General features: G+C 34.7%; 1 protein-coding gene across 1 annotated transcript in view; it reads left to right on the top strand.

Moving 5' to 3' along the window:
• Positions 1-21,083, top strand: part of LOC306888778 (Golgi apparatus protein 1-like) — a 39,432-nt gene extending 18,349 nt beyond the window's left edge. Inside the window, exons 5-26 of the mRNA XM_079447222.1 lie at positions 1,339-1,542; positions 1,842-1,913; positions 2,159-2,345; positions 3,622-3,836; positions 4,100-4,221; positions 5,158-5,259; positions 6,590-6,743; positions 7,012-7,149; positions 7,255-7,341; positions 8,960-9,022; positions 9,105-9,218; positions 9,814-9,902; positions 10,188-10,305; positions 10,520-10,612; positions 12,548-12,685; positions 13,602-13,725; positions 13,978-14,120; positions 14,996-15,097; positions 16,732-16,839; positions 17,517-17,637; positions 18,327-18,433; positions 19,161-21,083. Coding sequence (XP_079303348.1) covers positions 1,339-1,542; positions 1,842-1,913; positions 2,159-2,345; positions 3,622-3,836; positions 4,100-4,221; positions 5,158-5,259; positions 6,590-6,743; positions 7,012-7,149; positions 7,255-7,341; positions 8,960-9,022; positions 9,105-9,218; positions 9,814-9,902; positions 10,188-10,305; positions 10,520-10,612; positions 12,548-12,685; positions 13,602-13,725; positions 13,978-14,120; positions 14,996-15,097; positions 16,732-16,839; positions 17,517-17,637; positions 18,327-18,433; positions 19,161-19,328 — 2,769 coding nt within the window. The 3' untranslated portion in view covers positions 19,329-21,083. The remainder of the gene's footprint in view (positions 1-1,338; positions 1,543-1,841; positions 1,914-2,158; positions 2,346-3,621; positions 3,837-4,099; positions 4,222-5,157; positions 5,260-6,589; positions 6,744-7,011; positions 7,150-7,254; positions 7,342-8,959; positions 9,023-9,104; positions 9,219-9,813; positions 9,903-10,187; positions 10,306-10,519; positions 10,613-12,547; positions 12,686-13,601; positions 13,726-13,977; positions 14,121-14,995; positions 15,098-16,731; positions 16,840-17,516; positions 17,638-18,326; positions 18,434-19,160) is intronic.
• Positions 21,084-24,646: the final 3,563 nt, after the last annotated feature.

Below are 24,646 nucleotides of genomic sequence, written 5' to 3'. Positions count from 1 at the left end.
AGGGACTCATATGTAACTATTACAGAAGGTTCAAACGCTCACTGATGCTCCAGAAGGAAAAACCATGCATTAAGAGCCGGGGCCTGAAAACGCCATCAACATTCATAAATGTTAGTTTTTTTAATTTTACTGTTGTTCTGTAAAATTAAATAAAAAAGACAATGATAATGATAATTACCCTACAACAGCTCTATACATTTATTATAACATTCACACATAGTGTTTAAATTGGGATCTGTAATATATTCTAATGTTTTAAATGAAGTCTCTTCTGCTCAGCAAGGCTGCGTTTATTTGAACAGTAAAAAATACATGCCTGATTCAAGAAGGGGGTCTCCAAAAAATATTATTTTAGTAACTTAATTTTAAGTTAAATTGTGCTTTGTTGGTATAATGTCTGATAGAATGTTAAAAAAATGTTCAGTGTTAAGTAAATATTTTTTAATTGTTGATTTGTAATTATTTTTTTTTTTTTATATATATATTTTTGAAAAGCAGGACAAAACAGTAAAAAGCACATTTTGGCAATTTAATTTATGCAATGGTGAAAAAAAAAATGCCAAAATAGGCCTACATGGGGGGAAAAATGCAAAAAAACGTGTTTGGTATTCGGCCCAGTGTTTCATTTTGTTCGGCTTCGGCCAAGAATTTTCATTTCGATGCATCCGTCATAATTTTATACTTTTAATTTATAAAATTAAAATTATAATTTAATAAAATTACACCGTCTAATTAGTACTTCATAATTGGTTGAAGTACTAATATTACTAAAACGGAAATTAAAAATAAATAAAAGATAAATGGAAAAAAACTAATAAAATTAACAAAAGCATTTAAGACATTACAAAACCGAAATTATAGTTAAAACAAACTATAAAAATATAAAACCATATTATTACTAATTTAATCATATTTTAAATTTGATCAAAAATGTAACAATTAAAATTTGAAATAATAATAATAAATACTATAATAGTATATAAATAATACTAAAATAGCACTGCTCTTTTCTGTCTTTTCTATATAAAAAAGCTAAAAAGCTCATAAAAAATTTTTAACCAAAAATTGTAATAACACAATTTTTTACTTATACACATATAAGGAATTTGTCATTTCCTCTTTTGTCTTGCATGCAAAAGCATCATTGTTATTCTATTTGGTTTTCACATTCTTTGTTATATATCTTACTAGTTGACATTTTTCCTTTGTGATTCATTTTTACTTCCTCCCTTTTATCCCTTGAGTCTAACATATCTGTTGTCCCAAAATAAACTCTAAGCCAAGCTGTCCCGAGTTCCGAGGCCAAATATTTTGTCTTATTTTTTTTCTTCTGGTTAGGACCTGCATTCTCAGGGTGAGGTGATTGCGTGTCTGGAGAGGGCTCTGGTCAGGGAAGCAGAGCAGCAGGATAAGGCTCATCAAATCAAGGATGTCTGCAAAAAGTCCATCATGAGAGTGGCTGAACTGTCAGCCGATGACTTCCACCTCGACCGCTACCTCTACTTCTCCTGCCGAGATGACCGGGAGCGCTTTTGTGAAAATGTATGTCAGCTTCTCTAACAGTTTCCTCTCATCCATCACGATAACTGCAGCCTAATTTGCATACTTTTACTACTTACTACAAGTATATACCTTACTGGAAGGGGGCAGGCTGGTTTGATTGACAGCTGCCTCTGATGTGCTGTGAGTCAGAACGATAGGATTAAACCACACAGCTGCTTCGTAGAGGAGGGGCCGATGTGTTGATGTGCGAACATGAAGCATTGAATATCTCCCGATTGACCTGAATTGATCTGTCAATGCTTAACATTTTATACATGTTCTTTTTTTTGTGGTTGCAGACCCAGGTGGGAGAGGGCAGAGTGTACAAATGCTTGTTCAACCATAAATTTGAGGAAGCAATGTCAGAAAAGGTGCGGCACATTTTAGTTACCAATATATTGAATTTAATACCACGGATTATGGGAAATAAACTCAAATTGAATGTAAACGTAAGCAGTTTTTTGTTTCTCAACCAAATCCATGCAACATTATGTGCATAAAATGTCCGTTTCTGATCCAAAGTCAGAAGAAGCCACAGGAATGTTGGTGGTCAGTTTAGTGTATGTGTTTGTCCTGTCTGAGTGTCTGTGTACTTAATAAGCATCTCTGTCCACAGTGCAGAAACGCCCTGACCACTCGGCAAAAGCTCATTGCTCAAGATTATAAAGTCAGTTACTCCCTTGCAAAGGCCTGTAAAGCCGACCTACGCAAATACCGTTGTAACCCAGACACCAGCATGCCTCGCGCACGAGAAGCCAGACTCTCCTACCTCCTCCTCTGCCTGGAGTCTGCTGTTCACAGAGGTCTGTTCGTGTCATTCAGTATCATACTACAGTTGTACTCTGATATTGGCCAATCCACGTGTGTGTGTGTGTGTGTGTGTGTGTGTGTGTGTTCACTACTCACTGCTGTGTGTGTGCACAAATTCTGAGTATGGGTCACCATACTTGGCCACATGTCACATCCTTTCCTTTTCCTTATCTTTTTATTTTTCAGTATTATTTGATATTGGATATATCATTATGCATGTTAATTTTTAATTCTAAATTGATTATTACTCATTATTATCATTCATGTAAATATCAATTATTATAAATTTTAACATTTGAATTAGTTCCAGATCTTTATCTGCCAATATAATTTTTTAAAATATTTTTCAGTATTGTTTGATTTTGTTATTATTATTATTATTAATCATTATTTTTTACATTTATAATAGTACCCTATCGGTTGTCTGCTACTAATAATTTTTTTTTTTTTTTTACTTTATTATTATTTATTATTCATATTATTATCCTAAGATTATCATTCATATTTACATTTAGAATAGTACAATATTGCTTATGGGCCAATATTAAAGATTTAGTTTGGTTTTAGTGTCGTTTAATATTGGATATTTAATTGTGCATTTTTAAATTTAAATTTGATTATTATTCATATTATTATTGTTATCATGTGAATACTGTTCATATTTTTTACATTTAAATTAGTACCATATCAGTTATAGGCAAATACACTAAAGATTTTTGTTTGTTTGTTTTTCCAATATAGTTTGGTATTGGGATTTAATTGTGCATGTTTTTTTTTTTTTCATTAGTAGTAGTATTACCATTTGATTATTACTCATATTTACATTTAGACTAGTACCATATTAGTAGAAGTACTAAATTCACTTGTAGTATTAAATTATTTTAGTTATTTTCCTTTTTTTTTTTTTTTTTTTTTTTTTACAAAATGGTATGGAATTTTAATATCCGCCATAAAAATAATAAATAATAATCAGCACCATAGGCCAAAATATTAAACCAATATCAATCATTATAAATTATGAATCTAAAGTAATTAAATATTTAGTGACTATCACACAAATACGTTTGAATTGGGTTTTTTTTAAACATGAAATGCAGTATACTGTATATTCTGTGCAGTAAATAACACGCTTGTATTCTGTTCCAGCCATAGGCTTTGCTCTCATTCATGCATGTTGTCCTCTTCAGGGCTGTTTACTGATTTGCTGCAACCTAATAAGTTTGTTCATTGTTACGTTCCTTCCCGTGGGTTTTACCGCTGTCATCTCAGGCCGTACGGTGACCGGAGACTGTCAGGGTGAGATGCTGGACTACAGACGCATGCTAATGGAGGATTTCTCTCTGAGCCCTGAGATCGTGTTGCATTGTCGAGGAGAGATCGAGGCACACTGCTCAGGACTGCACCGCAAGGGACGAACCCTACACTGCCTCATGAGAGTCACCCGCGGGGACAAGGGCACGGTGGACAACCTCTGCCAGACAGCAGTAAGAACCCTTGGGAATGTGGGAAAGGGTATTGGATGTTTAATTGAAGTTTGTACTTTTTAAAAATAAGTTTAAGTTTTTGTACTGCTTTTAACAATTTAAAATAACTGTTTACATTTTGAAATGTAATTTATTCCTGGAATGCAAAGCTGAATTTTCAGCATCATTACTCCAGTCTTCAATGTCACATGATCCTTCAGAAGTCATTCTAATATGTTGATTTGCTGCTCTAGAAATCAGTTTTTTTGGGGGGTCTCTTGTAGCTCCAGACTCTTATCCAGTCAGCAGACCCCGGCGCTGATTACCGGATTGATCGTGCTTTGAATGAAGCCTGTGAGTCTGTGATCCAGACGGCCTGCAAACACATCCGCAGCGGAGATCCTATGTGAGTTATGTCCATATAGTGTAAATACTTGCATGGAAGCTTCAATGAGCGTGTTGTATTGTACTCTGTTAGTGGAAACTACTAAGCAGTAGGTAACTGTAGTCTGTCACAGGATTTATTTGGGTGAGATAACACTCCTGTAGAGATTTAGACTCTTTGTTTAAAGCACCAATACTGTCTTTCTCTCACAGGCACCATATAAAACTGCAGTGGATTTAGAGGAGAGGGTGAAATCCAATTAAGTGTGTGTGGAGTGTAAATGTGTCACTCTTTTTCTAAGAGGACGAAAGATGAACAGGGATTCAAGCTGTAGAATGCAATTCAGTCAAGTTTACACAGTGTCTGCATTGGAAAAGGCTATGTAATACAAAAAAAAAATATTTAATTTATTATTAATAATTTTTTTTTTTTTTTTTTATGAAAAATTCTTAGTTTTTGAAAATTATTTATTAAATGTTTTTTTTCTAATTTATTTAATTTCTAATTGGTTGTTTTAAAATTATTATTCATTTTTCATTGATTTTTATAATATTTGTCAAATAAAATATTAAAAATGGTCCTGCATCGGAAGAGACTCAAATAAGGGATTTGTTTGTTTGTTTATTGATTAATTTTATTTATTTGGATCTATTTTGAAAAGGTTATATTTATTAAATATTTTTTTCTTATTTGTTTTATTTAATGTATTATTATTTTTAATAACATGTTTCATGTAGTGGAAATATTGTAGTATGTGCCAGCTTATTGTATAATCATATAATGCCATCCGTGTTTACAGATAAAGCTGATTTGTTGAATACAAATGTACTATTTCAATTTTTTTCTTTTATTTCTGCAGTAATGCCAAGCAGTGATTCCTTATATTACGTATGATATAAAGCTGTTCATTTTATTTGGTGGATTAAATATTAAAAACATGTATTTGTGTGTTTGTAGGATTCTGTCTTGTTTAATGGAGCATCTTTACACAGAGAAGATGGTTCAAGACTGTGAACACCGTCTTCTGGAGCTGCAGTACTTCATTTCAAGAGACTGGAAGTAATCAACCTAACCTTTCCTTTTTCCTTTTTCCTTACCTGACCTTACCCGATGACTCATACAAAATAAGACCCTTGAAACCCCCTCTTACGCGTTCAAGTTGATGTTTTCGAGTGTGTTTGTGTAATAATAACGATCAAATCCATTCAGTCAGTCGGAGGTCGTCATTGTAGGTGTTTAATAGCTCAGCACTCGTCTGCAGTTTGATTCGCGTGCCTGATGTGACCTTCACTGTGTGTGTCTCTCATCTGTTCGGTTTGAAAAAGATGCCCACACAGTGCCATTATAATAAATCCATTAGATGGTCATAACTTCATTCACAGCCCATTAGATTCAAGTGGTTTTTAATTAGAACAGTTTGAAGCAGCAATTTGGTTTGATGGTCCATTGTGACAGGCTGGCTGTGTGATGCTTTGTTTGTTACAACCCTACGGAGACTGTTATTCTCTTTTCTATTGTGACCAAATCTTGGCAAAAGGTGGGTTTTAGATGCTGATTCATACTAGCACTGTATCTAACAGACACTACAGTGCAAAAGAAGCCTCTTCTTTTATTTGAGCAAAAATACAATTAAAATAGTAAAATATTATTACAATTTAAAATACCAGTTTTCAGTAACACTTGTAATGCACCTTATAATGCTTTATAATCTCAAATAACTGTAATTAGAGTTAATACATTATACACTTATCAATTCATTGTTACACTATGCATTTTAAATTCAGTTATAATTATTTACGACAAAATATAATGTTTTACAACGCACATTATGAATAATTATAATGCATTATAATAACCCTTTATAATGCATTATACTTGAAGGGCTATAAATAGTGTTATCCAGTTTTGTATTTGAATACATTTTAAAATGTAATTTATTCATGGGATGCAAAGCTGAATTTTCAGCATCATTACTCCAGTCGTGTCCAGTATCAATGTTGAAAACAGATGTGCTGCTTCATGTTTTTGTGGAAACGTGTTACATTTTATTTTTCAGGATTCTTTGATTAATAGAAAGTTAGAAAGAACAGCTGAAATATTTATTATTATTATTATTAATGTTGAAAACAGTCACGCTGCTTCATATTTTTCTGGAAAGCAAAACATTTAAATCAAACAGAATTTTTTTTATTTGATGATTCTTTGATGAATTGTTCAAACATGTAGTGTATGTTATGCTATGCTATATGTGTATATATAGTTATGATGACAGACTAATTTCAGGTGTAGACCCAATTCTATTTCATGTCATGAGGTCAGAGGTTGAGGTTAAAATCCAATTAGGCATGTGACTCATTTTTTGTCTCCCGTGTAATTTTTTTTCCTTCAGGCTTGATCCTATCTTATACCGTAAATGTCAGAACGACGCGTCCAGACTGTGCTACACACCTGGCTGGAATGAGAGCAGTGAGCTCATGCCTCCTGGTGCTGTGTTCTCTTGCCTGTACCGCCACGCTTACCGCACAGAAGAGCAGGGCAGACGGGTGAGAAGCACAAACAATCTGCATTTTAGTCAGTTCTTATTAAGATACTAAAGAGACTATCAGCATGAAGTGTGGTCCACCTTACAGTTTATTCTGACTCGGAACTACGAAAACAAATAGAAAAGTCAACTGTCTTTGGTCATTTTATACGAGAGAACAAACGTGTAATGTGATTTTGTATTCATCCATTGAATTTGCAAAATAGATACTATCAAAATAAATAATTGGACTGCTATTTTGATGTGGAAAAAATCACTTTCGTGTGCAGCTCACCAGGGACTGTAAGGTGGAAGTCCAGAGAATTCTTCACCAGAGAGCTCTGGATGTGAAGTTGGACCCTGAGCTCCAGAAACGCTGCATGACTGACCTGGGCAAATGGTGCAGTGAGAAGACAGACACCGGACAGGTACAAAATGAGTTTTTGGAATGAAACCCCTCAGTTTTGCAGGAGTATCAGTACATTATGAGCATTTCTAGGTCATGGATTCAGAGTTTGTTTTGTCTGTTTCAGGAGCTGGAGTGTCTTCAGGACCATCTTGAGGACCTGGTGTCAAACTGCAGAGACGTGGTGGGCAACCTGACAGAACTGGAATCTGAGGTACGTTTCCTATTTCACACCATAGCATTACATAACCCTTAGAGAGGATAAGGCCATAAAGGGTGAGGGCGGACAAGAAATTCCTTGTATGTTAGGATCTTCTGTACTGTTTTGTTACTGTTGTAGTTACTGTTTTGTTGTACTGTTTATATATATTATATATAACATGAAAAAGTTTGGGGACATTAAGTACTTTTTTAAAAAGAAATGAATGCTTTTATTCAGCAAGGATGATCAACAATTACAGTAAAGACATTTATAATGTTACAAATGTTAGAAATTTCCATTTCAAATAAATGCAGTTCTTTGGAACCGTTTATACTCAAAGAATCAAAACTCAAAAATGACTGGCGTAATGCTGCTGAAAATTCAGATTTGCATCACAGGAATAAATTCTGTTTTAAATTACATTTGAATAGAAAACATTTCTTTTAAATTATAATAATATTTCACTATTTTTGTTTACTGTATTTTTTTTTATTAAATAAATGCAGCCTTGGTGAGCATAAGAGACTTCTTTCATTACATTAAAGGGGTCATATGATGCGATTTCAAGACTAAAGTCTCAAAACCAAAGAGATATTCTTTATAAAAGTTAAGACTTGTCCACGCCCCCCTAAAACGGCTCATTTAAAAACGCCCCACATGTCTACGTCACAGTGTGGGAAGATTTGCAAAACACTCCCTAAATGTATACGCAAAGAAAGAAGGCGGAACTATTATTCTGGCAATGCAAATATTAGAGTGTGTGCAGCGCATTTTACAGAGGACTGTTTCCTGAACCTGGGAGAATAGCCTACAATGCCAGCTGTGCACAAAGGCTGTTTCTATAACGTGGGGCAATTCCAACTTTGCAAGGACAGTCTGGCGCTTCTGACAGCCTGTAAGTACGTTTCAGCTGCTTGCTATTCAAACGCGAGTTTTGAGCAGTGTAGCGTAGTGCTTGTTGTTTGTCGTTTCTCAGATCACAAATGCATACATGGTAATGTTTACGCGATGCAACGTGACGTGTAAAAAGACAGTATAAGTCATAATCAGTAATTATGTCCCCACTGGATGCAACAAATGCCTCGTTTATAATGGGTTTTATTGTTTTTCATCGAATGGCAGACTATAAAAATACGTTTTTAAGGTTAGATTTAAAGAACACATGTTTGAGCCTGTCTAATGTAGAGGGGCAAGCTATTCCAGAGCTTCGGTGCCGCCACTGCAAATGCTCGGTCACCCCTGCTCTTCAACTTTGCCCGAGGGACAGCCAAAAGCAAATGGTCAGCAGACCTAAGTGCTCTTAGCGGAGCATATGGCTTTATATGGAATATGGCTTATTAAGTCGGACAGATATTTAGGTGCTACCCCATTAAGAGATTTAAAAACAAAAACCAGAATCTTAAAATTAATCCTAAAATGGACAGGTAACCAATGAAGAGAAGCGAGAACAGGGGAGATATGTTCCCGCTTTCGTGTACCAGTCAGCAGGTGAGCAGCCGCATTCTGGACCCTCTGCAGTCTGGAGAGAGAGGCCTGACTAATGCCTATATAAAGGCCATTACAATAATCCAGACGAGTTGAAATAAAGATATGTAGAATTCTTTTAAAGTCTTTACTGTTGTGTTTCCAGGACATTCAGATTGAAGCCCTGCTGATCCGAGCCTGTGAGCCGGTCATCCAGAGCCACTGCCGCGTTAGTACTGACAACACACACATCTAATTATTCCTTTTATTTTTTAACTCCGTATTCCTCACGCTGGTCAATTTTCTCCCAGGACGTAGCTGATAATCAGATAGACACTGGAAATCTTCTGGAATGCCTGGTGCAGAACAAACATCAGAGGGAAATGAATGATAAATGTGCTGTGGGCGTCACTCATTTCCAGCTGGTAAGCCAGTCACACAACCAATGTTAAATTGGAATGATGACAAGTTCCCAAATGTCATTGCTGTCCCAGCAGAGAGTGTACTGAATGGTTTTGGGTTGGTTTGGGGTATTGATGGATATGTTGACCATGCTAATTAATCAGCCAATATTTGCCATTTTGAGATTGACATCACATTTTTTGAGTGTATTTTGCATATATAGATATTGTGAAACTTAGACGCTATCATTGTTATTATAGTTAACTAATACTAAAACTGAAACAAAAATAAAACTTACAACATATCTAATATATCTATTTTAATACATAATATCTATCTAGCTATCTAAACTAAATAAACTACTAAAAAATTATTCATTACTAAATATTTTAATAAAATCAAAATGAACAGAAAATATAAAAATAAAAAACGATAAAAAATATTAATCAAATATTTTCCATGTCAATGATGCTAAAATAACACCACTATCACTTTCAATAAATTGCATTAATTTATATAATGAATACAGGCTCAGTGTACTATCAAACAGTTCATATAGGATTTGAGATATGGGATGTATTTTTGTGTCTACTGTGTTTTTGCTCATCTACCCTTCAGCTTCAGATGAAGGACTTCCGCTTCTCCTACAAATTTAAAATGGCCTGTAAAGAGGACGTACTCAAACTCTGTCCCAACATTAAGAAGAAGTGAGTTCACAAATCCTGCAGCTGTTTCTTCAGGCTTTGAAACGTTCTGCTTAAACTCTGTTTGGATTCTGTCATTCAATTTTGATGGTGATTTAGTTGTTATATAACATCTTTTCATGGAGGCTTAAATCATCATGGCCTGTCTGTGTGTCTCCTCTTATTTTGGCACTTTTGCTCTCTCTCGCTCACACAAATTCATCCTCTTGAACCACATATTTTTTTATCCTCTGCCTCAGTGTCTCTTTCACCTTCTTCATGTGTCATTTGGTTATTCTTCCACCTCAGGGCGGATGTGGTCATTTGTTTGAGCACCACAGTGAGGAACGACACTCTACAGGATGTGAAAGATCAGCGAGTGTCTCTCAAATGTCGGAAACAGCTGAGGGTGGAAGAGCTGGAGATGGTGAATTCACTTTTCTCAAGTTAAATCACACACTCCATGTTGTTCAGACCCTTTTTACTGTACAACAAAAGTGGACTGTAATTTATTCGATCAAGGACCTAAAAGTACCATTAAAGTTTCATGAAGCTTTTTCTTATATTACTCACGCGCTATATTCCAAGTCTTCTAAAGCTATAAGTTCAGGTGTCACACTCTCTGTCCTCTTCATTTGCAGTCAGAGGACATTCGACTGGAACCTGAGCTGCATGATGCTTGTAAGAAGGATATCAACAAGTTTTGTTCCTCTGTCGCCTATGGAAATGCTCGGGTAACGGTTTACTTTGATCATTTACTTTTCTAGATAGCTTTATGCAGCTGCTACATGCAGACGCATGATGAAACTTGTCCAGTTAGAGAAAGAAGATAACAAGATTCCCACACTCATGGAGCACCTATAAATAGTAGAAAAGTTTAAAATTGACATTTCCAGGTCATAAAAATGTCTCTACTTTTTTGACTAGCAGTGGCAATTTATATTAAAATAACTAAATACAATAATTATAAATAATTAAAATTCCAGAATTTTCTAAACACTTAATTTTCCTCTGGGTTTACACTTTTTATTACCAATGACTTTTATAATCATATGTAATTATGGGGGATTAAAAAAAAAAAAAAAAGTTATTCACATATAGCAATAGTGTCCAGATAAAATGTAACTCTGGACCTCAAAACCAGTCTTAAGTGTCAATTTTTCGAAATTGAGATTTCTACATCATCTGAAAGCTGAATGAATAATCTTTCCACTGATGCATGGTTTGTTATGATAGGACTATATTTGGCCGAGAGACAACTATTTGAAAATCTGGAATCTGAGGGTGCGAAAAAATCTAAATATTGAGAAAAATCGCCTTTAAAGTTTTGATATATTTATGGTAAGAAATTTACTAAATATATTGGAACATGGAACATGATCTCTACTTAATATACTAATGATTTTTGGCATAAAATAAAAATCTATAATTTTGACCCACACAATGTATTTTTGGCTATTGCTACAAATATACCCCAGCGACTTAAGACTTAAGGTTTTGTGCTCCAGGATCACAAATATCTTAGAACAAAACTAGAAAAAGGCTTTAGAATTTTTTAAAGATTTTAGAAATTTAATTTCCACGATTTTTTTAAAGATTTTATTCATTTCAATAACATTCTCAGGTCTAGAAATGAATAATAAATTAATAATAATAAATAAAAACGATAGAATTAGAATTTAGAAATGTCAGCTTACATTTTGATTCTGTTCTAGCTTATTTTAAAGTTTTTGTCTTATTTGAGTTAATTTCATGACGTCATTAGTTCCACTTAAATGTTGCTTTTTTAAATTTAACTTTTCATTTTAAAATTAAAATGAAGTATTGGTACCTAAAATACAGTACAAATGGAAAACTCCTCCATCAGTCTTTATAATATAATTAAAAACCCTTATTGGGTGATCATGAAAGACTGATCTATTGATGTAGAAACCCTGGGGAAAATCCTACATTACAGCCAGATGGTTTTAACCACATAGCAAATTACAAAATGCATATTATACAGAGTGGGATTGTTAAACGTTATGCAAAGCCAGGTGGTTTGAAGCATGCAAGTTTGCACACATGCAAAATACATGTTATACAAAGTAGGATTTTCCTTGCACTTTATGGAAATACATTTTCAATGTGTAACGCTCTTTCTTTCTTGCCCAGTCCATTAAAAACCTAGCTAAAGAAATGATTCAGCCATAAATCATGTTGACACAACCGTGAGCACATTAACATATGACCACACATGTTTACATAATTACAGTTATTCAGTAGTCAGCAACATGGTCCTGTTTAGTCAGGGAACAGCTTAGGTTAGCTTGGGTTATTCAAAATAATAATAATGCGATAAAATATTAATGCATCTAATCATGCCCTCTGACCTACATGAAAATTCCATAATAAGAATTTTTCTTACTTTCAACACAATTCCAGCTTTAACTAACACCTATGAAATGCATAGAAAATGTGTAGAGCTGTAGTGTTAATTTAATGTGATTATTTAAAAAATGCATCTAATCATGATTATTCACAAGAAACCTTGACTAACCTTACCTTGACAGCATAAGTGAAAAAATAAAATGCTGCAGCAATGAAGAATACAGCCCTATTAACTAACTATCGGAGAAGACCTTCATAACCTGTTTTTTTAAGGCCTCTATCTGTCCTCTTCTTCTCAGATCACTGAGTGCCTCAAAGAGAACAAGAAGCAGCTGTCCCAGGTGTGTCATCAAAAGGTCTTTAAGCTTCAGGAAACTGAAATGATGGATCCAGAGCTGGACTATCAGCTCATGAGAGTGTGCAAGCAGATGATCAAGGTGAGTTGTTTTAGCAGGTGACTAACTTCTGCAGTTCCCTTAGGTCGTATCCTGACATTTCTTCCATTACCTAAAGCTTTCCTGTCAAACAGAACGAGCTGATGGTTATAAACGTACTCTGTATTGTCAGAGATCAATAGTAATGGCTCAACCCCCATGTTTTAATGAACTTAAACTCAAGATCAACATGGGGCCAGAGTGAAGCGGCTGATGGATCGGACCTGATTTGGAAAAGTGTTAAACATTTAAACCACATAACCTTGTCTTTGAGCGAAATAGCATTGAATGAACAAATACACTTCCGTTCAAAAGTTTGAGGCGAGTAAGATTTATATTTTGAAAGAAATGAATACTTATAATCAGCAAGCACACATAAAATTGATCGAAAGTGAGAGAAAATACTTTTATGTTACAAAAGATTTATATTTTAAATACTGTTATCTTGTACTTTTGATTCATCAAAGAATCCTGAATAAAACGTATCATGGTTTCCACAAAAATATTAAACGGCACAAACAATGATATTATCGTCATCATCAAATCAGAATATATGAATGATTTCTAAAGGATCATGTGTAGTCGTAGTGTACATTTTGCTTTTTTTTGCCACATTACATAACTGAAGAGCAGTGGTGTGATGTAGCGGTAAAAGCCGAAGGCTTATAATCACAAAATTGCTGGTTCATTTGCCAAAATGACTGAGCCATTAGCTATCTCTCTTTTGCCCTTGAGTACAGACATTGTAGAGCGATCTAATGTGCAAGACGTTTTGGCTAAAAGCGCATGCTAAGTGACTACATACTTGCTTTTCAAAGAGTCTGTAAACTTCCATACGTTTCCTATAGATAGTCCAGTCAGCAGTTAAATCTGTTTCTCCTTTTCTTTGTCCTTCGCAACCTATTTGTCCTTGGTTTAGCGTTTTTGCACAGAGTCGGATGCTAAGAACGTGCTGCAGTGTCTGAAGCTGAACAAGAACAGTGAGCTAATGGATCCCAAGTGTAAGCAGATGATCACCAAGAGACAAATCACTCAGAACACAGGTGAAGACCAAACACATCTGCACTTCATTTACACTTAACTACAGTTAGTTGAGTTAGTTCATTTGAAACTGACATCTAAATCTCCCAGTTTTGGTTCTGAAACACTCTGAGGCTAGTTTCTGTCTTTACCTCATGGCCTTGAATCTAATATTTAATGGCCTCCTTGTTTTGTCTTTTCTTAAAGTATCTTTGAATTATTTCAACTTTTGTAATGCTAGGGTTTTAATTTCTTTGCTGTCTTTGTGTTTTCAGACTACAGATTGAACCCAGTGTTGAGGAAGGCTTGTAAAGCAGATATACCCAAGTTCTGTCAAAGCGTACTCAATAAAGCCAGTGACGCCAACGAACTGGAGGGTCAAGTCATATCCTGCCTTAAACTCAAGTATGCAGACCAGGTATGTGTGTCACTGAATATTAGCAACAAAAATGTAAGGGATAATGTACAGTCAGCCCAGTAACATAGCAAAATTATAGTCTTGAATCATACTGAAGGGGTTTATGTTGCGATAATGACCATCTGACTGTACATTATCCTGCTTATTGCGCAACTACTTACTTATATCATCGCTGTTACTGTTATTTATTTTAAACTAAAACTATTAAAAATTGCTTGAAATAAATATAATAAATAGATGAAAAAATAAAAATAATAATTATAAAAACGTGATAATAAAATGTTACCTGAAATTTGTGCAAAAATGTACTAAAATTAAAACAAATACAGTAAAATATATATTTAACTCGTATAGAAATAATAATAATTTCATCTTAAATGAAATAAAGCTAAAATAATTCATATTACATTAAAGTATTAGATTAAAAATATTAACTTACAACATTTTAATATAAAAAACATAATTGAAAATTATAAATGTTGACTAAATGTTTTGCTAAAATTACTATAACTAAAATAAAATAAATTAAAGCTATGGATAAGGTTTTTTTTTTTTTTTTTTTTTAATTACAAAAATGTCAAAAGCACATAATTTCTAAAATAAATTATTAAATGATTAAAAAATGCTTATTCAAAATATGAATAAATAATGATATAGAAATAATACTGTAGTAATAATGAAATATTCATAGGCAAGTTGAAATACTGTTATTTTTGGCTAAATATTCTACAGAGTTGTGTATTAAACACATGCTGGTCTTTGTGTGCAAGTCAGACATTGAAGTTATTTTATTAGCATGCGAGTGGGAGTGTTGTGATGTGGAAACGCAGACTGTTTAACAGTTTTAAACCGGTTAAAATTGTCTTTGTTCCCAGCGATTGTCGGGAGACTGTGAGGATCAGATCAGAGTGATTCTTCAGGAGTCAGCGCTCGACTACCGGCTCGATCCACAGCTCCAGGTTCACTGCAGGAACGAGGTGAGTGGACACACGGGCTCTGTCCCAAACCCTAGTGAGCCATCTTTATGTACACTGTCTACGGAGGTCTGAGTAGCATCTAGAAATGAAAATGAAAATACATGAGTGACTGATTTAAAGCATTCTTTTCTTTATCTAATTATTCATACTGTATTTTTCATTACGGAGTAAAACAGAATGGACATTTCCTTTGATTCTGTCTGTCAGCTCATTCCAGTGCATTTTGGGATTGCATTATCTGCTAAGGATACATACATGAACTTTAAACTTCTGGCAGACTGCTGATATAAATCAGTATAATTTTGCTGCCTGCTGTTTTAGTGATGCCTAAAATGCTGTCTAGGTAGGGAGCTTGCAAGTGTTTGGAACGGAGCCCATGGCATTCAATACGTAGCATCTTTATGAGATCTAACAGTCTGTTTAAACATGTCAAGACACTCATTTTGAGCTGTACAGAGAGAGTGAGGGGGCGTCTGAGAATCACTCTAAAAGATTGTTTTTTTGTTGTGTTTTTTCTCTCTCTGTCCCTAAAGAGAATCTCTTGAGTGAGGAAGAAATGTCCAACTGCCTCATGAATGACTGATCTGCAGTAATATTTCAGTCCTGTTTTTGAGGGAATGGAAGGAATTCATATGTAATGTCACAAGACAGGAACTGGATTTCCAATTCAAAATAGTCACGTATAGCACCAGATATTTTCATCGATATAGTGAAAAAACTCTCTTATGCTCATTAGCGCTGCCTTTATTTGATCAAAATACAATACAATTAGTAATATTGTGAAATATCATTACAATTTATTTTAGACGCACTATTGGATAAAACGGATTAATAGTTTTTATTTATTCATTAATTGGTAATTTAATATTAATTGAATTGCTTTTTTATTTAATTCTCTCTTTGTGGGACAGGAAACTGTAGAATGGCATTAACTTATTAGGATTTTATGTAGAAATGACAGTCCAAATGAGTTACTCTGTGATGACAATATGCACCAACTGCTGCACCAAGGCTTAGCATTTACATTTACATTTATTCATTTAGCTGACGCTTTTATCCAAAGCGACTTACAATTGCTATATATGTCAGAGGTCGCACGCCTCTGGAGCAACTAGGGGGTTAAGTGTCTTGCTCAGGGACACATTGGTGTCTCACAGTGGATTCGAACCCGGGTCTCTCACACCAAAGGCATGTGTCTTATCCACTGCGCCATCACCACCCCAATATTAGCAAACTTGTTATTAATGAAAGATTTTTCATAGTGTTATTGTATTAGGTCTTTTTGATCTGCTTTGCTGCAGAGAATGTTGCAGATGAAAATGGCTTATTTGTAATGCTATGGGACAGGAACAGGGACCCCCTCCTACAGCCTGTCTAAGAAAAGCCCTTTATTTATGATCTCCATGAGCCATAGACTCTCAGGGAGCAATCAGGCAGAAATGGTGTGATCTGGGTCTCTTGATGGGTCAGTAAAGAAAATTGACTATGATCTCTGGGTGATATTCTGCTGACTGAAGGCCACATGAACAAAGACAAGGCAGCCTTTAAAAAAGAAAATGGAGATTTTATATCTTTAGTAACTTCGTAACATATCTGTGTGTGTGTGTGTGTGTGTGTCTGTTTGTGTGTGTTAGATCACGCGGCTGTGTGCTGAGGAAGCTACTGCGCAGGAACAGACGGGTCAAGTGGAGGAGTGTCTGAAGAACAACCTACTGAAAATTAAACCGGAGGAGTGCAAGACGGTACAGAACACATCCTTAAACATGCTTCATCTGCTACACACTGCTTTCCTCTGCATCTGTTGCTATAGAAACACCATCAGTTTTTATAAACCCACATCTGCCATTCTGATAAGAGGAGATTCCTCCATTAGACACATGGGTGGTTGCATAGGTATTAACATTAGATGTTAGATTTATATATAATACATCTACCTCCAGTATCACAGACGAGGCTTAAGGCTAGTCCCAGACTAAAATGCATGTTTGACTCAACGTGGGTCATATTAGATATGTTGTAATATGTACACGAATTTTAAATTCTTTTACTATTTAAATTTTTACTATTTTGTTTTATTTAGCTACTTTTAGTTTTATTTAGCTTCAGCTTGGACACTAAATCTATCAAAAGAGACATTTATTAACAGTTTGCACAAAAATATGAAGCAGCACAACTGTTTTCGATAACAAGAAATGTTTCTTGAGCAGCAAATCAGCATATCAGAATGATTTCTGAAGGATCATGTGACACTGAAGACTGGAGTAATGATGCTAGTGATTCAGCTTTGCTTCACAGGAATAAATTGTTAAAGAAACGCCTTCATTGTGAAATGAGCAACAGTCACTGCACTCACACACAGCTATATTAATCTGACATGGACAGGTTGAGTGTCTGATTTGATCCTCTTCTCCTCATGTAGGAGGTGTTGAACATGCTCACAGAAAGCAAAGCGGATATATTTGTGGACCCTGTCTTGCACACGGCCTGTGCTCTGGATTTGAAACACCACTGTGCAGCCATCAACCCTGGAAGAGGCAGACGTGAGTGTGGCTTTTGTTTTTTGCATATTACACAATACATTCACACTATCAAAAATTTTAAAAACTCAAAATTCAAACCTGACCATTGACTTTTTTTATTAAATATCTTGCTCGACATACAGGTAGCTGCATGCATATTAAACCTCAAATTTCTTCTTAATGTCACTTCTTACGTTATTTCTCACTGAATGTTCTGTCCCAGTGAAATGTGTTGTAAATGCCATTTTGTGTTGTTTAATTCATGATGCCCAGTTAGGATAACTGGGTTGAGGGTCTATTTGAGAGACTAATGGAAAGTTATGGGACTAACGTGTGTGTGTGTGTGTGTGTGTGTGTGTGCCTGGTATTTATCACGTCCTGGGGACCAAATGTCCCCACAAGGATAGTAATACCAGTAAATCTTAATCTTGTGGGGACATTTTTTGGTCCCCATGAGGAAACAAGCTTATAAATCATACAGCATAAAGTTTTTTGAAAATCTAAAAATGCAGCAAGTTTCCTGTGAGGGCTAAGTTTAGGTGTAGGGTTGGTGTAGGGCAATAGCACATACAGATTGTTCAGTATAAAAACCATTGGGCCTATGGGATGTCCCCATAAAACATGGAAACCCAACGTGTGTGTGTGTTTGTGTTTGTGTGAACTCTGTAATTTGGAGCTCCTGACTCCCTGTATTTGAAATTCTTTCCCAGAAATGTCCTGTTTGATGGAAGCTCTGCAGGACAAGCAGGTGCGTCTGCAGCCAGAATGTAAGAGAAGATTACAGGACCGCGTAGACATGTGGAGCTATGCAGCGAAGGTCAGCAAACGCATCATCCAGATAGATAACTATTAAGAATTTTTCTTAAATACATTTACTACATAACAGCCCAACTTCTAGCTGTAAAATATGTCTTTTGTGCATTAAAATTATTATTATTATTATTAATAGTAGTAGTAATGTAATAATTACAAGAAACTGTTAAGTTGTCTTCTAAAGTTGTCTATTAATAATAACAATAAATAAGAAATAAATTAAGTAAAACAAATTCTAATTATTAGTAACAGAATTCAGAAATAATAATTATTATTATTATACATATCTCTATAATAACTTTATTGACATAAATGATTATAATAATTATTATTATTAATGCAATAATAGCAAGAATAAATTATTCTGTTAAAATAGGTTAATATTTCTTTTTGATTTTTGACTTAATAATAGTATTAATATTAAACTTTGTTTCAATTTTTACTGTTACAATGACATTTTATTATAATTATCAAAATAAACATTTTATTAACATAATTATTGACATTATTATAAATAAATTATTATTTTTATTACTGTTCTTACAAATATATGAATGCACTTACAAACTTTTAGTAGATTATTTTTATTATTAAAAATGTTACACTTGATATTTATTATTATTATTATTATTGTATTTATTATTGTATTCACTTTGAGAATGTACCCTAAAGAATGTTATGTCAGGTTTAGCAAAATTCCTTTTAATGAGTTCTAGTATGTGATTTCCCAGGTGGCACCAGCTGAAGGTTTCTCGGACCTCGCTGCACAAGTTATAGCGTCACCTTCGAAGAACTACATCCTGTTCGTGATTGCGCTGGCCGTGTCCATCCTCTTCGTCTTGGGCCTGCTGTGTGGCCACATCACTAAACGTGTGACCCGAGAGCTGAAAGACAGGTAGAGCGAGGATGCCGCCCATCCGCCATTTCACGCATCATTTCCTGCCCTCGCTGTTCTCTGTACTTACACCTGCGAAGACTCTGGGAGCCGTCAGTGGACCTTCTGTGGGCCGGTCCATGTTTGGAACCCTCTCGAGCCCATCCTGCCACTGAAACTCACCTCAATCCAAACATACAGACTTTGAAACGCTTCTCAGACAGGATCAGGATCGTTTGGGGACATTATGCCTTGAGTATGTTTTTTTTATTTTATTTAAATTTTTTTTGAGTGACAGCCTTACTTCTTGACTGTAATATAGTCATGTGTCAATGCAGTAATTTTATCATTGTGTCTTTTTCCATTTTTTGAGAATGATGGGGCTGAAAAATTTAGAAGACCTCTTTATATTTGTTTTTTAAATCACAAGGTGGAATTCACTTTGGGTGGGATTAGTTTTTGGGTGTCTCTGAATGTTTTGTCACTGGGGAGGGAAGATGGTTTTTCTATATGAATATGATGAACTCTAATGATCCCAACACATGAAACGGTGGTCTTTATTAGTCAGGACAAAGACGTTTAAGATGCATTAGACATCAAGTGCTAAACTTGCAAAGTATGACATATTAATAGACAGTCAAGGGGCGAAGACAAACAGAATAATATTAAACGTGTCTTTGAGTGAATTTCATTAAAATATGTTCATGACAACTTCCCTCCCCAGAATTCCCATTATATCTGCACATTTCACTTGTTATTTTTTAATTCCCATTATTCGCAAACATTTTTTTATTGCTGTAATACAGTATCTTCACTGTTTTGTTTTGTTTTATTTATTTAAATCAACAAAGGCAGTACAACAAAAGGAAATAATGTTATATCATATCATTTTCTTTAAGCACAATTTATTTTTATTTTGGTCTGAAATATGACAAACATGGTCTTGGACTGGTTTTGTGAGATTCCCCTACTTGAGTATTTCATCCAGAATGAGAAACATTCTGGTTTGCACAATAATAATGCATTAGACATTAAATGATTAATATACGAAGAGTACACAATTCAAATAGAGCTGTACCTCTGTCAGAAGGTTTAATGTTAAAGATGCTTTGATCGTCCAGAGCCAAGTTTCTTACGGACCAACATTGTGACTGAACTAGAATATATACCCCGTTAGAGGTACTTTGAATGTTCACAGGACGATTGCACTTTTTTGATGTTTTTTTGTGTTTGGCTTAAGCCTTATTTGTTTACAACAAATGTGCTGATTTTGGTTCAGATTTGCGTGCCTCTGTGCGTGCGATCGAGTATGTGTCTGTGTGTATAGAGATAAATATGTTTTAGAACTTATTTCATAGCTAGTTCTAATGTTGCCTTTTCTCTTTCTCTGTCATACCAGTGAAAGGAAACATTCATTAGTCCCCATGGATGATGGCTCTGTATTTTTTCAAAGCTGAACCCACAGACAGTATGAAAAGGAATGACATACTTGTCTTTTTAATTTGTTACTGAGTTACTCTGACAATAACTGTGATTATATGCATAACATTTGCTGAATACAAAAGGTTTTTCTAAAAGTCGATGCATGCTTTTTCCCAGATCTCTTTCTGTATAACCTCATATATGTGTTGCTATGGGAAAATGTAATTGGGTGATTCTCATGAAATCCTGTTCAGGTCAAATTTTACCCCAAAATCAAAAGGAAAAAAATATATATTTTTTTAATCACAGTATTTTTACAGTTAAACCAGTTGTCATCAAAATAATAGTGCAAAAACTGAATGAAAAAATATATATATATATACACACACACACACACACAGATGAAATATGATCAAAATTTCACCCCAAATTAAATGAAAAAAATTAAATAACACCTTTTGCAGTAATATTTTGATGGGTTTTGTGGGATTCACCCTTTCATTTTCTTATATTTTCTTGACGAGAGCTGTACCACTGTTGAGAAGTTTTCTATGGATTCAGTTTTCTAAATCATGCACATTTGTATATGCTGTCTCTCAAAGAGTGTGCAAAGCTCTATGAAACTAATTTGCCCACTGTCCTTGTATTAAAGGGATAGTTCACCCAGAAATGAAAAATCTGTCATCATGGCCTTCATGTTGTTCCAAACCTGTATGCATTTATTTCTTCTGCTGAACGCAGTATTTTAAAGATGTCAATGGGTACCAAAACAGTTTAGTTAGCAACATTCTTCAAAATATATTTTTGTTTTACACTGAAATGTTTGGCACAACATTGAGTGCGAGTAAATGAATTTTCATTTCTGAGTGCACTATCCCTTTAACAGATTCAAAAATATCTCTGACTCCAAAATTTGGGAACAGATTTGTTCATTTGAATATTTAGCTTCAGAGCTCGAGAGGCTACAGGTTTACTGCGTACCTCTAGCATTGATGACCTCAATGTTATTCTGTAAATAATAGATCTAATGTGCAAATCACAGACAGAGTCCGAGATTTCTGCTTGATTGAAATTTGGACTGTAAAATTCTACTGATCATATGATCATGTTTGACTATATATTGTAGATAAGTAAATGTTAAAAGTTAAGTTATTCCAAATATATTCCTCCTAAATCATGTTTTTTGAGACTGGTCATGATGGACGGTTTTGGTTCTATTCATTCTTTTGTGTTTGGTTGTTTTACATGCATTTCTTTTACATATAACTGGTTTATAGTGGGGGGGGGGGGTTATCTCAAAGATGACAGTGATGGGTCTGTGAGCCTGTGTTCTGTTCCATCTGGACTCTGTACTAATGTGGAAAATAAGTGATCCTTAAACAGTTTTGGAGGAGGTGCATGGAATATCAAGTCTTTCCAACTTTCTCTTTTAAAAAAAAAATACTTTAGCTTGGACAATGTTTTTTTTTTAATACTTTTTTTTTATTATTGTGCACAATTCACATTGCCAGAGACCGTTTTTTGTTTCTTAATAAACATCTTTTGAAGCCACAAGCAAAAGCAGAATCTGTTGACATGGCAGATCATAGTGCAAAGCCAAAGATGATCCTGCTTTGTTTAAAATGGCCTTTCTCTGCTCCTCTGGACTGGAAGCGGCTGTTTGTCGTGTTTCACATTAACTCCAAATGGACTAAACATCGTAAAAGGTTATGGCTGTGATATTTTCTCAGTTTCTTCTTCTTGCCATGTAACATTAATGTGACAAATCAGACTTTTTGTTGGTTTCCCTAATTCTGTACAGATGAATTCAGTTTAATAAAATGCTGTAGATTTTCTTAGCATTCTAGTTTTGTTTTATTCATACAGTATGTGACTCAGAAAACAAGATTATTAATGCAGTTCATTATCAGCTACACAAAAATTATAAAAGCACTTTCTGACTGGCCTTGCATTTTTAAATATTAATTTAATTCAGAGTCCATGAAGCATGCCATATGTTAACACTGATTTTAGATCAAACTTGTTTTCTAAAGCAAATTTGCTGAGAATGTACTCGCCCTCAGGCCATTCAAGATATTGATGAGTTTGTTTTTTCATTGGAACAGATTTGGAGAAATGCAGCATTACATCACTTGCTCTCCAATGAAATCCTCTGCAGTGAATGGGTGCCGTCAGAATGAGAGTCCAAACAGCTGATAAAAAATTCACAGTAATCCCAGTATGGTTGGATGGCACCCATTCACTGCAGAGTGAGAGATCCATTGGTGAGAAACTGATGTAATGCTCAAAACAAACTCGTCTACATATAGGATGTCCTGATCTTGAGCTTTTCTCCATACATCAACATGTCATAAATGCCTCCTATTTAAAAGAACATCTGCATTGATCTATGGTTGGTGGTACTGGTCTACCTAAAAGAACTAATTAACCACAGATGAGAAGTTTAGGATGCCTCATTACAGTCAGTATGGCAGACACTGCAGAGATGGTCTCTGGAAGATCGGCAGTATACAGTCTTAAAAATACAGCTTGCAGAAAGACAAAAAAACTGACGTTTTAGTTCATATGTTTAAAGATGACCTTTTTTTAAAAAGGGCTTCTTTACAAAAAGAGTTCAGTTCGAATCCAACTGATGGTTACTAATACAACTGTACCAGGCCTCAGCATTGCTGTCCCTTGGGCTGCTGCCTTCAATTATTATGAAAATGAAATAGGCTACTCTGTGCATAAATCAATGAGGCACTTGTCTTAGTCAAAGCCAGTCTTCCTCTGCATTAAGAGGCTTATGTAACCCAGGAGGACCTGGATAATGAGAGTCCCAGAACTCAAAATGGCAAAACATGAATATCAGAATGTCTTTTTACTGCCGCCTAGTGGGTTTTGATCTGAAATACTTTCAGAGATGTGGCCAAGGTTTGTGATGGATCAACGGGCAAAGATTAATGACATCAATCCAGAATGGCTTAGATATAAATAACTACTGGACAGCCATAAACGTCAACTAATTTATTACCCACTAGTCATCTGTCATCCATCCATCCAGAATTACCAAGAGCTCAATACTGTCTGTCCTGCAGCCTGTTCAGCCTTCATTCTTTCTTTATATTTGCAGAACGGACATCAAGGACGGATTTAGCCCATATGTTGAAACATGTAATGTTGCTAACTGTTATCGGTGATAAAGTGTATGAGTTAGTTAGAAGAATATATCTATAGTGCAATATCTGAGATGATGTTATGAATATACCCAGCCAAAATTCTTACAAAAAAAATAAGACAATTCTTTGATAAATAGGTAGTGACATTTTTTCACTGCATTATCTAATATAAGGGAATCTATGCATCACCAAAAATAAAGATTTCTTTCTTTTTTTTTTTTTTTTTTTTACAAAAACTTGCCAATACACAACAAACAAGGCATCTATACTGGCTTTTTTTTAAGGATTTTATAAATTTCTTTTAATTCAATGCCACAAGAACAAGAGGTATTACACAGTCACATTATAAACAACATAAGCCATGAAAAAAAAAAAAAAAAAAAAAACATAAATTTCAGTGCTTTTAAAACATTGCGTTTCTTTCGCTCTTTCTTTCTTTAGTTTGTTCCAAAAGGTTTATGGTTAATTTAGAGTCACAAAAGATATCTATCAGATACCCTATAGTTTTCTGTTAATATATGTTTCTAAATCCTTCCAAAACAATGAGTAAAACATCTACACACAAATGTAAAGGTGTTTATTTAGTCTTTTTGCTACATGTAGCTTCCCTGTTGTCTAAGCATGACACTCTCTCAAAAGCCCCGCCCCCAGGAGACATGTCAGCCAACCCGATGTCTGCACACACCTGACTATGTGCAATGACTGACAGGCAGAGACAGCTTCTAATTGGTTATGAACTCTTTTGTGTTGCATGCAATGTGGC

The sequence above is a fragment of the Barbus barbus genome (assembly GCF_936440315.1).
Source record: "Barbus barbus genome assembly, chromosome: 22".
Classification (NCBI taxonomy): Eukaryota; Metazoa; Chordata; class Actinopteri; order Cypriniformes; family Cyprinidae; genus Barbus; species Barbus barbus.
The sequence above is the reverse complement of the archived record's forward strand: the minus strand, read 5'-3'. Positions and strand labels throughout refer to the sequence as shown.